The sequence below is a fragment of the Rana temporaria genome, chromosome 1 (genome assembly GCF_905171775.1).
Source record: "Rana temporaria chromosome 1, aRanTem1.1, whole genome shotgun sequence".
NCBI lineage: Eukaryota > Metazoa > Chordata > Amphibia > Anura > Ranidae > Rana > Rana temporaria.
In genome coordinates this window covers 67460434-67474988 of record NC_053489.1, presented here as the reverse complement: position 1 = coordinate 67474988, position 14555 = coordinate 67460434, and the positions used below count along the sequence as shown (strand labels likewise).

At 44.1% G+C, this 14555-nt stretch overlaps 1 protein-coding gene across 3 annotated transcripts in view; it reads left to right on the top strand.

Moving 5' to 3' along the window:
• The window catches only part of PAIP1 (poly(A) binding protein interacting protein 1), a 49314-nt gene that overhangs the window by 18170 nt on the left and 16589 nt on the right, over positions 1–14555 (top strand). For all 3 annotated transcript variants that reach the window (XM_040339098.1, XM_040339090.1, XM_040339082.1), the window contains exons 2-4: positions 294–445; positions 7881–8075; positions 12139–12251. In XM_040339098.1, the coding sequence (XP_040195032.1) occupies positions 341–445; positions 7881–8075; positions 12139–12251 (413 nt within the window). In that variant the 5' untranslated portion in view covers positions 294–340. The remainder of the gene's footprint in view (positions 1–293; positions 446–7880; positions 8076–12138; positions 12252–14555) is intronic.

Below are 14555 nucleotides of genomic sequence, written 5' to 3'. Positions count from 1 at the left end.
CCATACCTGGAAGCGACGGAGAAGATTCATCTCGAAAACGGTAAGTACTGCTCATATTTTAAAACAAATAGCCGATTCCCCTAGACCAAATGAGCAGGAATCTAAGGGGAAAAAAAAAAAAAAATTTAATAAATGGGTGAACTCCCGCTTTAAGGTGCAGTTTCAGAATATATGAAAGGTACTAAGCGGCAACATATACTGAAATTAGAGAGACTTAGAATGTTCGGTTTACCACTTCAGATATTTCAGTGACATTGCATGTAATTCTAATTTTTTTTTTTTTTTTTCTGTAGATCAAATAAGTCAGAAAAAGACTTCTCTACTTTCCCAAGCAAACCCAATGGCAGTATCCAAAACCCGGCCTTCAGAATCGGGGCCAGTTTTCTCCAACCTGTCTGTGAATGCTGCAGAGTTTTACCCTGCTGGATACTCTGTAGAGTGCAATGTGAGTATGACACTTGAACGTAGACTTTCTGATTAGCAATGTTTCCCCTTTAAGGCTGAACTCCAGGAATTATGGGTATTGCATGCTTACATTGGTCCAGGTTGGCACTATGTAAGTTTGCATATCTCAAACCCAGTGGGACCTTAGAAATTACTGTAGTAGTCGGCACTACTACAGTGATAGCCACAATCTTGTGGGCTTTGCTCAGGTTCTATGGGCCAGATTCACAAAAGAGATACGACGGCGTTTCTCCTGATACGCCGTCGTATCTCTGTTTCTATCTATGCGACTGATTCATAGAATCAGTTACGCATAGATATCCATAAGATCCGACAGGTGTAATTGTTTTACACTGTCGGATCTTAGGATGCAGTACCGCGGCCGCCGCTGGGGGGAGTTTGCGTCGTAAACCAGCGTCGGGTATGCAAATTAGGAGTTACGGCGATTCACGACGGATTTTCGCGTTCGCTACGTCACCGCTAGTCTAGTTTCCCGTCGCAAAGTTAGTCGTTATTTGACCTGCCTTAACATTACACAGCAATCGTATTGCTGTATAAAGTATGGCCGTCGTTCCCGCGTCGAAATTCAAAAAATAACGTCGTTTGCGTAAGCCGTCCGGGAATACGGAATTATGCTACGCGTTTCGCCGCTCGAAAAAATGACGTCACGGCCCGCAAAGCACGGCGGGAATTTCGAAACGGAGCATGCGCAGTAGGTCCGGCGCGGGAGCGCGCCTAATTTAAATGGCACACACCCATTTAAATTACGCGGGCTTACGCCGGAGGCCGCCGGCGTAGGTTTTCATTGCAAGTGCTCTGTGAATCAGGCACTTGCGTTGAAAACTTGCGGCGGTGTAACGTATCTATGATACGTTAAGCCGCCGCTAGTCTACGTGAATCTGGCCCTATGTGAGCAGCTTCCCGACTGCATACTTGTTTGTTTTTGTGTTTTGCCGTTTATTTGAATAGGACTTCTCTGATTGGACAAGGTGAAGATGAGACGGTGAGATCACAATCCCCACCTCATCCAATCAGAGAACATATTCTCTCTCTCCCCCCCCCCTCTCCTAAATGGGTTTAATTTATGTTTTACAAATTTAGACACGCTAAATTGAGTTGTCTTACTGTTGGTAGCTCACACTTTGACTTTTTTTTTTTTTGGGGGGTCAAACCTAACCAAGAGTCTATATTTTAATTTTTCCTGTGCTTTAATGCATTGAATCGCCCTCTGACATCTTGTATCAGTAGGAGGCACCAGCGGCAGCAGTTTGTCTCTCAGTTGGCCATATGCTTTACAATCTGCATATGTGTTGGCCTGAACTGCTCATCTTAGGCCCCTTTCACATGCGCTGCTATTTTTAGCTTTACCGCTAATTTTTCGCTTGTACCCCCGCTAGCAGCCAGAAAAGGGTTAAAACCACTGCAAAGCGCCTCTGCTGGCGGTATATAACCGTGGTGTCCCATTGCTTTCAATGGGCAGGAGCCTCTCGGGGGATCAGGAAGGAATTTTTTCCCCTTCTGTAGCAAATTGGATCATGCTCTGCTGGGGTTTTTTGCCTTCCTCTGGATCAACTGTGGGTATGGAGTTGGGTGTATAGGATTTTCCTGTGTTTTTTATTTTGTTTGTTTATTTTTTGTGGTTGAACTGGATGGACTTGTGTCTTTTTTCAACCTGACTAACTATGTATACACACCGCTCCTTCACCGCTCCAAAGATGCGGCTAGCAGGACTTTTTTTTTTATTCGTCCTGCCAGCGCACCGCTCCAGTGTGAAACCCCCCGGACTTTCACACTGCAGAAACAGCAGCCACGGTTTCAGGTCGGTTTGCAGGCGCTATTTTTAGCGCAATAGCGCCTGCAAACCGCCCCAGCGTGAAAGGGGTCTTACTGTAGTTTGGTCAAGTTTTTTTTTTTTTTACAGCAAAACTTCAGGCGGATTTTTTTTTTTCTTGCAGAGTGGGGAAGGGATAGGAGATATATTTTGGTTTGCAGCAGTGTCTCCGTTTTCTCTTTCTTTCATGGACGGACACAGCTCCAAATATTCTTGATAGTAGGGTTATGTTCCGTCTATCAGGAGAGGACTAGGCAGACATGTTAAACAGTTAAAAAACATGTAACACAGCAAAGCCGAACAGCACCGCCCAGGGGGCGTGCCCTCTGGTCATAACCCCTCACCCTGCAGTCAGCAGCTCAGTTTTTTTCTGCCTAGCATATGAGAAGGACCCAGGTCCCTAGGGACCTGGAGAACTTTTATTTTTAAATTATTTTTTTATTTTTGTTTGTTTTTGGATCCTGAGATCTTCTATGAACTTCCAGCTAGATGACAGGCGGGATAATATAGATCCTTGTAGTCTTCCCAGTCCGGCCATCGAGCTAGAGCAGACCTTTAGCTACGCACGGGGTCGGCCACGACATACCCCATTGCTCCAGTGGTGGCCGGTGAGCTATATGGTCAGGGGCTCACTTATGACCGGGCTACTGCTGTCCGTGTCATGGTGGGCCATGGTCGACAGCCACTCCATACTGTTCGGCGCTGGGTCTGTCAGGAACGCATCCAGCGGTCCCCGTGGGACGGTTAAGCAGAGTTCCTCCTGGCAGGATGGAGCAGCTGGGCATCCCTTTCCTCTCCCTCCTTCCCATGCATTGCTGGGCCTGCTGTTACCGGGGGTCCCTGGAGGGGGACTCAGTGTCCTGAACTGGGGGCCGCGTGCTGTGTGGGGGTCCGCTAATGGTTTGGGTGGTCTGCCATAAAGGGGGCCTCCGCTCAGAGGCTTGGCTTTTTGCGGCTTTTCTTTTACCTCAGAATCGCGCCGGCGACATTTTCTTGTAGCTGCCCTGTATCTATTACAATAAGCTGGCGGCCGTTTTCTTTTAGTTGCGCTGTTTCTAATGCAATTACAGCCTGCGGCCATTTTCTTGTAGCTCGCGCTCTTTCTTTTTTTTATTTTTTATGAGGCGGCCAGCTTGTTGTGGTTTTAGCACTGGTTTTGGCCTCTAGCACTGAAAATGCTCATTCTGAATGGCGTGAATGACAGATCACCTCAGAGACGTCTCAGGCACACACTGTGCAGGGAGATAGAGCGGACCGCAGCGCTGAGCAGTGCCCGGGTCAGGGCGGTGAGTTCCTCTGGGATATACCCCTCAGTCTGTAGCAGCAAGGAGGGTGGGCTTTTTTAGTGTATTTTGACTTGGTCCCTGAGTGGCTGTCAGGTGAGCGAGGTCAGCATGGCGTCATAGACTGGCGCTTCTTTCCCAGAAATTCCTGTGATAGCAACTGGTGCCCCAGAACCTGCAGTATCTGGACGCTTTGTCGGTGGATCTTGGAGTCCTTTGTTGCCAGGGTGTAAGGAGGTTAAAAAGCGCCCCCCCCCCCACCATCATCTGGCAAAAGCTCTGATTCAGACTTGGGCCTGGTCGTGGCACAGGGCTCCTGTTCTGAGGTGTCAGAGGATGCAGACCAGGACCTTTCGGACAGTGAGGAAGATTCTGTGTGCGGGGCAGCGCAGGAGATGTGAGAGATGATACTGCTCTAAAAACTGCTGATCCCTATGCCCATAGAAAGTGCGCGCATAAGTATTCAAAGGTGTGGGATAGATGGTTAGGGGATGGAGAAACATGTGCCTAAAATAATCCAAGCCCAGCAGACAGTCATACTTAGATGAACGTAGAAAGTGGCTGACGTGTTTCACACCTTGTGATGCTTACTCATCGTTTTAAGGAGTGCGGCAGTCCAGGATCTTCTTCTATCCAATGCAGCGCAGGAGAAGGTGCTTGTTGGGGCACTTATCACCGCAGGAGCACTGTTTTGTTTTTGGATGGAAGTTGATTTGTTTGCTGTGCCCACCCCTCGTTTTTTTGACACTGCTTGGGGATGTCCCTACTGTAAAGAATATTTGGCGCTGTGTCCGTCCATGAATGAAAGAGAAAATAGGATTTTTGTACTCACCATAAAATCCTTTTCTTTGACGTTCATGGACGGACACGGCACACACCCATCCTTTTTTAAGTTTGTACTGCTATTTGACGAACTGAACTGCTGACTGCAGGGTGAGGGGTTATGACCAGAGTGAAACGGAATGGGAAATTATGGGAAACAGCAACACAAACTGAAAAAAAAAATGGTTAAGACAGCCTGTCTCAACTAGGGTTCCTAGGGGTTCCTTGATCTCTGTAAAGGGCGCACCTATCCTTTTGACCCCCAATATAAATGGTACTTTCCCTATGACTTCCAGTGCAAAGGGGCACTGTATATGCTAGGTACCGCAAGTTATTTATTCCTTTTTATATCTAAAACTTACTGACCTTGCTATAGATATACAGTAATAATTTTAAGCATGGGTTCCCTCAGACCTATAAATTGTTTCAAGGGCTCTTCATTGGTAAAAAGGTTGGGAGAGGCTGCTCTAAGGCATGAATGAGTCTCAATTGGACTGTCAGGTCGTTTTTTTTTTTTTTTTTTTGAGGGGGAAAATATTGAGGCATGCTTTTGTAATAACAAACTTTATGTAATATTTTGGAATAATCTTGGTTTGGCTTGCATTTTCTACCTTGCTACAGAACAGTAATGGTGTTGCTTAATTTTTTTCTACACTAATGGATGTGAGCGTTTTCATTTGGCATTGTGAAGACTGTGGCAGTTGGACACAAGTTGGCACTCTGACAAGATCTCACTTTTGCAATTCTCAAGACACGTAATCCAGTTTTTGACTCGGCATGCCAACAATCGCACAAAAGAAAATAATTTTTCTCTTGCCTGTTGTAATGGTTAGTACAGCAAGCCTAAAAGCTACAAATAATTTTTGCTACCATGATCACTTGTCGGCTGCCATTTTTCTTTCAAATAAAAAATAACTTTGCTATTAAAGTCTTCTACAACCGTTAGTTAAACCAGTGCCTTCTGAATAACAGAGCAGATGGATGTCCTTCACATCCCACAATTCAGAACAGGCACTTGAGTCCTTCCTTTGAATGACAATGTTGGATTAACATATGATTAAAAATTAAATTTATAGGCTTTTTTTTTTTTTTATTAAGAAACATGTCATACTTACTTGCCCTGTGCAGCGGTTTTGCACAGAGCAGTCCTGACCCTCTTCTCTGGTCCCTCACTGACACTCCTTGCCCCCCTCCCTCCTGTCCAGTGCCCCCAGAGCAATCGGCTTGCAATGGGGGCACCCAGGCAGGCTCACTCCCGAGCTGCAGCTGTGCGTGTCCATTCACACACAGAGCCACGGTTTGGTCCCACCCTCTCTCCTCATTGGCTCACTGGGTAAGTATGATAGCAGCAGGAGAGCCGAGGTTCTCGTGCCCATCGCTGGATTGTGATGAGGCTCAGGTAATATTTATGGGGGGGGGGGGGGGATGCAGCACAGTGAAGGTTAAAAAAAATAAAAAATCTTGAGCCTTTAGAGTGACTTTAACACCTTCCCACCTGGCCTATAGCAGATTGCCATCCCCTCAGAACATGCCACATAGCGACACAATCTGTCACTATCTGATGACTGGTCATTATACAGGCCTGCTGCCAGTATAATGTGACCAATCACAGCAGACGACGCATTACATTTGTTAACTATGGACAGCTTTATTTCATGCCATCTATTGTATACAATTGTGCTGCTAGCTGTGATTTGTCACAGTGATCACATGGTACAGACAGGGCCAATCGCAACCCATCTGTACCATGTGATTAACTTTGGCCAATCACAACTAATCATAACAAAAGACTCTGAATCTGTTTCAATCAGTAAAAATTGTTGCTTATATGAATGAAATTCACTGGTACAGTATAAGCAATCAGAATGTAAACAAAAAAATTATAATTCTGATCACTTCCTCAGAGTAGTAGTGTTATTATGGTAACACTGTATTGTCACGGTCTCAGTGTGTTAAAAAAAAAAGTATTAAAATAAAATTGAAAAAAAAATTATACTTTTTTTTTTTTTTTCTTTTATACTTACTGTCACCAGTGTCCCTGATCACCATCACACTAGTTATATGAAAACACTGTTCTGCACTGGTGACAGTATTTAATCAAAATTGTTAAAAACTAAAAAAAAATCACTATTACTTAATACCGTGGACTGTCTATTTTCCAAAAAGTAAATTGGGACATATTTGTACTGTCCTGACATTTTGGGGCCTCAAGAAATCAGGTCATAAGGATTGATGAATTTTCAGATATATTTACCATAGTTTGTGGACTCAAACGTCCCTAAAGACTAAATCATACACACTGATTTGGGTTATTTAGACCAACGAAATGTAGCAAAACACATTTTTACCTAAATTTATGAAGAAAGGTTATTTAGTTGCAAAATTTTCTAACAGAACTAAGAGCCGTTTCACACTGGGGCGACTCAGCCACCTGACAAGTCGCGTCCCATTCTATTCAATGGAACCTTTCTAATAGGAGCGACGCAAGTCGCTCTGACTTAGTTAAAGGTTCTTGTACGACTTTGGGGGCGACTTGCATTGACTTCTATACAGAAGTCATTTTGCAAGTCGCCTCTGAAGTAGTCTTCAGGACGCCTTGCCGAGTCGCCCCTGAAGTCGTGCCGCTCCAGTGTGAACCGGCTCTTAGGTGTAAAAAAATAATAAACAGTGGTATTTAAATACCACCAAAAGCTCTATTTGTGTGAATGATAAAAATGTCATATGGGTAGAGCGTTGCATGACCGCACAATTGTCATTCAAAGTGCAACAAAGTTGAAAATTGGCCTGGGCATAAAGGGGGTGAAAGTGCCCAGTATTGAGGTGGTTAAAGCGGTCCTCCACCCTAAAGTGGAGTCCCGCTGATCGGAACCCTCCCCCCCTCCGGTGTCACATTTGACACCTTTCAGGGGGGAGGGGGGTGCAGACACCTGTCTAAAGACAGGTATTTGCACCCACTTCCGGCCACACGCTACGGGCGAAAGACGGGCATTCCGTCACATCCCGTCTGTCGCCCGTTGTGTGCTGGGAACACTCGGCTCCCAGCACACAGCGTGTGAGCCAATCGGCGGGCGCAGCGCGACTCGCGCATGCGCCGTAGGGAACCGGGCAGTGAAGCCGCAGCGCTTCACTTCCTGGTTCCCTCAGCGTGGATGGCGGGGGGAGCAGCAGAGTGACGAGCGATCGCTCGTGCTCTGCTGCGATCGGCGCTGGACTCCAGGACAGGTAAGTGTCCTAATATTAAAAGTCAGCAGCTGCAGTATTTGTAGCTGCTGTCTTTTAATATTTTGTTCCCGTGGCACATCCGCTTTAAGCAGACCTGGAATTTTATCTTACTATGCTCATGTCCTTTATTACTATTTGGAGGAGTATATACAATCTAAGTTTTGTGGGGGCATTTTCTTGACATACCCCTTCTAATTTCTGTCAAATCGAAGGTAAGACTTTTGTTTTAGGTATTTGGAAAATCTGACTATGTTAACCTGTCATTCTGCTTATCCTAGAACTACGTAGAAGAAAACGGAGCATTTTCAGTCCAAGAGATGTGCTTGGCAGAATATGTTCAAGACATACTGAACCATTTAACACAACAGCCTGGGAGTTTTGAGGCTGAAATCTACACGTTTACAGATTTGCTAAGCAACGTCATTACCACAGAAGAATCCTTAAAGGAGCTCGTGGAACTTGTCTATCAACAGGTACTTACTGGACTGTAAAGTAATAGGCAGAATAGAGTGTTTAACAGCCTTGTTCATCATTTAGGCTGGGTTCACACCGAAGCATGCTCCAGCTCACAGCAGGAGTCCAATGCATCTCCATTCACCATTTCAGGTCCGCTTTCAGCCCTAATTTTGGACTGAAACGGACCAAAAGACACACAGGACTCCTGTGCAATTCACACCGGAGCTGCTGTGAAAATATTTGAACCGGCTCCATAGAGAGCCAGTCACAATCTCCTGCTATGCGAATTGAATGCGGAGAAAACCCACATCCAATTTACACTGGTGTGTACCCAGCCTTAAGATTTTTCTTGAGTTTGCTAGGGGTTCCTTGAGCAAAAGTGCTTGAATGTTAAGTCGGCAACTACAAATACTGTAACTTTTTATATAGCTATAGTAGCTACTAATACTATCCTTTTTATATAAGGATACTTGCCTGTCTGGGGATGTAACAACTTAATTGAACCGATTCTACAAGTCGGCTTCGGGTGCAAGCACAGTGATCCGATCCGGAAATGGGACTGGGTACCTGTTAAAACCAGGTACCTGTTCCACCCCCCCCCCCCCACAAAGTGCCAATTTGCCAGTGAAGGGTGCAAATAAGCAGAACTTCCCTTTTTGGGTGGAATGCGCACTGCTGCTCCTAAAGACACTTTTGCCAATGCCCCTCAACTCAACACAAGCCTATGTGTCTGTGCACACATAGACTTTTACCAGAGTTTAGGAGCAGCAGAGTGTAGAGGCAATCGGCTTCTCTCCTGAATGCAGAAGAATCGCTTTCAGAAGAGCTTTTGGGCATAGAAAAAAAAAAAGCATAAAAAAAGCCAAATGCGACTGGTGCCTTTAGCACTTCAGCATTTATTCATTTCAATGGACATAATAAATAAAAATTCTGTCCAATGAAATTAACTCCCTAAACTAGTTTGAAAAAATGCAGCTTAGGTGAGTTTTTAACGCGGATTTTCTCCTATTAGGAGAAAGTGTTTACATAAACCAGTGTGCATGAAGCTTAAAAACAAGCAATCATTCACCTCTTTTTAGCTGAAGGCATTATGGAGAAATGAATCTTCAAATTTCACAACAGGCACTAGAATCTCAGTTCATCTCCCCCTTACTCCCTATGCCAGCAGAATCTTGCAACAGCCCTCTAAATGTAAACACACAGCAGGTGCTTGTAAGCTGTTAGAAACTGACTGAAACCTGAGTCTCTGTTGTGATCTTTGAGGATGAATTACTTCATGCAGCTGCAGGCATCACCCCAGTACAACCACTTGAAGGCAAATTACTCACCAGGTACATGATTTAGTGGCAAGTGGTTGTGCTCTGAGCATGGCACACGGAAAACAGTTGTTTTCTATGTGCCCTAATGTTGAGCTTGTCTTGATCTGTGCACATTACTGCACATGGTGGGAATGAGCCCTTTAATGTGTAAGTTCACCTTTTCACAGAAAATTTTAAAGTTAATGAGCACACTAAACCACCCCCCCCCGATCCCAGCTTAGAAAACGCCCACAGACTGGTAAAGCGCACTACAAGGTCCAGCTCTCTAGCATCCGCTTAAAGCAAACATGGGTCAAAACCAATCCTCAAAGATCCTGCAGCCTACCAGGAAAAGATCTGTAAAGATCCAAGGAGCTCATACAACAAAGATGGCAGCACGGGATCCTCGTTCGAATGATGCAGTCATTTTTTCCATAAAACCAAATAGTACACTTACATGTCAAATTCTTGGCAATCACCACAATTGGATGAGAACATCATGGGGCTGTCAGCAGAGTATTGGGTGGAAAGACCATAAAGCTATCAGTCGATGTAAACCAGTCCCTCTAGCCATCTCCGGCGAGATCAGATCCTGACAGCTGTCAAATTACTGGACCTTGTAGTGCGCTTCGCTAGTCTGTGGGCTTTTTCTAAGGTAAGTACAGCTGTATTATTCAAGGGTGTAGTCACCTTTTCCTTCTTGTTCACCTTTTTCTTTTTGAAGAAAAGGTGAATTTACGCTTTATGGGCCAGTTCACACCAGATGCAGTTCCGTGCACTTTTTTTTCCTGCACAAAAACGCAAGCACATTGTTTTCCATGTATTCCAATGGCTCTAGTTCACACCATGCAGTCAGTTTCTGCACCGGAAACGGACTGCATGGTGTGAACTCGAGCCATTGGAATACATAAACACTGTGCTTGCGTTTTTGTGCAGAAAAAAAAAGTGCACGGAACTGCATCTGGTGTAAAATGGTCCTAAGCTCTTTTACTGCTCGTTAATAATTTATAAACAACTTAAATGTCCATAGTTTCGGGACAGGTGCCGTTTAATACTCCCGTACTAAGTGCAGAAATATCTATATATTTTTTACATTCTGACTAATTAATGTGTGAACGCTGTTGTTTATTGACTATGTACATATTGATGCTAAGTGAGGCTCGATTCACATCTATGCGTGCGTGTTGCTTTTTAGCATTTTTGCGGTGCTTGCCACGTTTTTGGCCACGTTTTTGCCACGATTTGCATTTTTTAGCCGCCATTTTTTTTATTTTTTTTAGAACATTTAGCTGTCAGCCGGGAAGCCCACTGACAACTGATGACTCATCGGTTGTTAACCACTTGCCGACCTCCTCATGTAGATATACGTCAGCAGAATGGCACGGACAGGCACATCAACGTGGGTGGGGGGTCGGATCGGGACCCCCCCCCCCCCGCTACATGCGGCGGTCGGTAAGCCTCGGGGAGCGTTCCGGGACGACGGCGCGGCTATTCGTTTATAGCCGCTCCGTCGTGATCGCTCCCCGGAGCTGAAGAACGGGGAGAGCCGTATGTAAACACGGCTTCCCCGTGCTTCACTGTGGCGGCGCATCGATCGAGTGATCCCTTTTATAGGGAAGACTCGATCGATGATGTCTGTCCTACAGCCACACCCCTCTACAGTAATAAACACACACTAAGTGATCCCTAAATGTTACAGCACCCCCTGTTAAACACTCCCAAACTGCAACTGTCATTTTCACAATAAAGAATGCAATTTAAATGCATTTTTTGCTGTGAAAATGACAATGGTCCCAAAAATGTGTCAAAATTGTCCGAAGTGTCCGCCATAATGTCGCAGTCACGAAAAAAATCGCTGATCGCCGCCATTAGTAGTAAAAAAATTAAAATGCAATAAAACTATCCCCTATTTTGTAAACGCTATAAATTTTGCGCAAACCAACCGATAAACGATTATTGCGATTTTTCTTTTTACCAAAAATAGGTAGAAGAATACGTATCGGCCTAAACTGAGGGAAAAAAAATTTTTATATATGTTTTTGGGGGATATTTTTTATAGCAAAAAGTAAAAAATATTGATTTTTTTTCAAAATTTTCGCTCTATTTTTGTTTATAGCGCAAAAAATAAAAACCGCAGAGGTCATCAAATACCACCAAAAGAAAGCTCTATTTGTGGGAAAAAATGTACGCCAATTTTGTTTGGGAGCCACGTCGCACAACCGCGCAATTGTCTGTTAAAGCGACGCAGTCCCGAACTGTAAAAACCCCTTGGGTCTTTAGGCAGCATATTGGTCCGGGGCTTAAGTGGTTAAGGACATGGTGGCTGGATTTCTGGCCCTCTCCTTAGCAACCAGCTTTATGCAATGTAAAAACAAAACATGCTACTTGCGTTTTGGAATGCGGGTCCATTGAAGTTTATTACATGCAAAATACTGTATTTTGCGGGGGGGGGGGGGGGGGAGAGAGTCCCCGTCCCCCGACCCTTTCCAAAAACAGAGGCACAAAAATGCATTGATGTGTACTTGTTCCATAGCAACCCATGTTAAAAAATTAAAATAAAAAAAATTCCCTGCATTTCTGCAAAATGCATAGAAAAACGCATTAGTGTGAATCGAGCCCGAGTCTTAACACTAGAAAAGGGGCCTGTTTTTGTTCTTTTCTTTGTTCTCTTTTTGTTCTTTTCTTTGCATGCAAGATTCTAATTGCAGTAAACCAATAAAATGAAAATGTCATCTAAGTCTTATTTTATTGCCTTAAACTGTGCTTTTGCTATATTTTTAAGGCAACATCAGTACCGAACTTCTCATACACAGGAGCACGTCTGTGCAATCATCTGTCTAGTAATCTGCTGATAAACCCACAGAACTTGAACTTCAGACATGTGCTGCTCATGAGGTGACTAAATTAATGGAATTGTCTCTAAATTGTAGATCATGTTCCTCCTTTTGGAAGGAAGTGAATTGTTTTTTCTGATAAGACAGTGTGACGGAGTTCTGACTGCCCTGGGACCCCCCGGGTTATGAGATTGAGGAACCTATTGGTTCAGCACCTGACATTTTGAAGACACTGCTTTTTTTTTTTTTTTTGTCTTAACTAGAGATGAGAAGGCCTGGAAAAATTTGGGGAAAAAGTGTTGTTTTATTTTATTTTTTAGTTTTTTGGGGGGAAATTTAAAAAATAGTGTGTAATATATTCTTTTACAATGATAAATAATCTTATCTATAATATGATCAAATTATATAACATGAAGACATTAATGAAAGATTTGAGACTTTATGTAAAGTCTTCAATTATTGTAAGTTCTCTCAGCGAAAGACAATCAAATCCTGGAATACAATTCAAGTAACACTGTACTTTTCAATGCAGTTCTCAAACAAGAGAAATTGCATTTCTGCCACTAGGGGGAACTGCAGGGGAAAGGCTCCAGTCTATTTTTCTTGTGGGCTCCATCTTGTACGTCCTACATTTTGGGTGATTATTGGAATAGCATAGATGATTCTGTCCTCAGGCCTTAATTGACAGGTAAGAGGGTAAAATTGTCTGACAAATTAGTTTAATCTTTTTCAAACTTTAAATGATTCCTATTAAAGCAGTTCTCCACCCTAAAGTGAAGTCCCGCTGATCGGAAACCCCCCCTCCGGTGTCACATTTGACACCTTTCAGGGGGAGGGGGGTGCAGATACCTGTCTAAAGACAGGTATTTGCACCCACTTCCGGCCCGGCATTCACGGGCAAAAGACGGCCATTTCGTCACATCCCGTCGCCCCCCCCCCCCCCCCGTTGTGTTCCTGGGAACACTCGGCTCCCAGCACACAGCGGGAGCCAATCGGCGGGCGCAGCGCGACTCGCGCATGCACCGTAGGGAACCGGGCAGTGAGCGCTTCACTTCCTGGTTCCCTCAGCGTGGATGGAGGGGGGAGCAGCAGGGTGACGAGCGATCGCTCGTCCTCTGCTGCGGACGCCGCTGGATTCCAGGACAGGTAAGTGTCCTAATATTAAAAGTCAGCAGCTGCAGTATTTGTAGCTGCTGGCTTTTAATTTTTTTTTTTTTGAGCGAACATCCGCTTTAATGTTCTCCGCCATCACACCATAGTGTTTACCTATAGTCTGGTCAGTAAATAGTTCCTCTCAGTAAAATGGTGAGACCAACATGTAGAGTTTGGAAAAATTTCCCAGTGCGATTTACAAATTTTGCGAGAAGAAATATTATTTTCCAAATTCTACAAGGATGACAAACACATCCTGACATGCCAGAGGTGCCATAAAGATGTTAAAAAAATACTTTATGTAATGAAAAAATTAAGACCAGAATGAAAGTGCGAGGAGCTTTTCCCTCCAGAGTTTTCATTCCAGAAACACTGCTTCTGGATCATCAAAGTTTCTTCACCAGCAGCATCTTCAAGTGAGGAAGTGTTACAAACCACCGCCTCCCAAAAATACACAATTCCTTCATTTATAGAGAAAATGACACCTGAAAATCAGGAGCACATTGATCAAGGTCTCCACAGATCAATATATGCTTCTGGGTCAGCATTGTCAATAACTGATAATGCATATTGGCACAAAGTTTAATTATTAAAAGGAGGGAAGGGAGGGTGGTTACCTGTTCTTATGTTGAATAAACTGTTCTTTTATTTCAAGCATAATACTGTACTTTTATATAGACTGCATATCTTGTTCTCAGTGTAACAAAATTACTTTCTATTTGTAAAACTGAACACTGATTTTTTTTTTTTTTTCAGTTTTCCCAGAAACAAATGGGGGGGATTTTTTATTTTTTTTTTTCCTCATGGCTTCAACATTTCTAAAAATGTACATCTCTGGTCTTGAATAATGACTCTCAGAAGGTTTAGGTACTTTACCTAGTCTTAACAATATTTAAATAAATAACCTTGTTTACAATTTTTCTATTGTTTATGTAACCTTTTTAACCATTTAAGGACCGCCTCCTGCACATATACGTCGGCAGAATGGCACAGGTGGGCACATGCACGTACCTGTATGTGCTGTGCTGTTGTCCAGTCGCGGCCGCGTGCCCGCGCCCCGGTCCGAAGGACCCGATCGCCGCTGGAGTCCCGCAATCGGTCCCCGGAGCTGAAGAACGGGGAGAGCCACGTGTAAACACGGCTTCCCCGTTCTTTACTGTGGCGGCGTCATCGATCGTGTGATCCCTTTTATAGGGATACATAATCGATGACG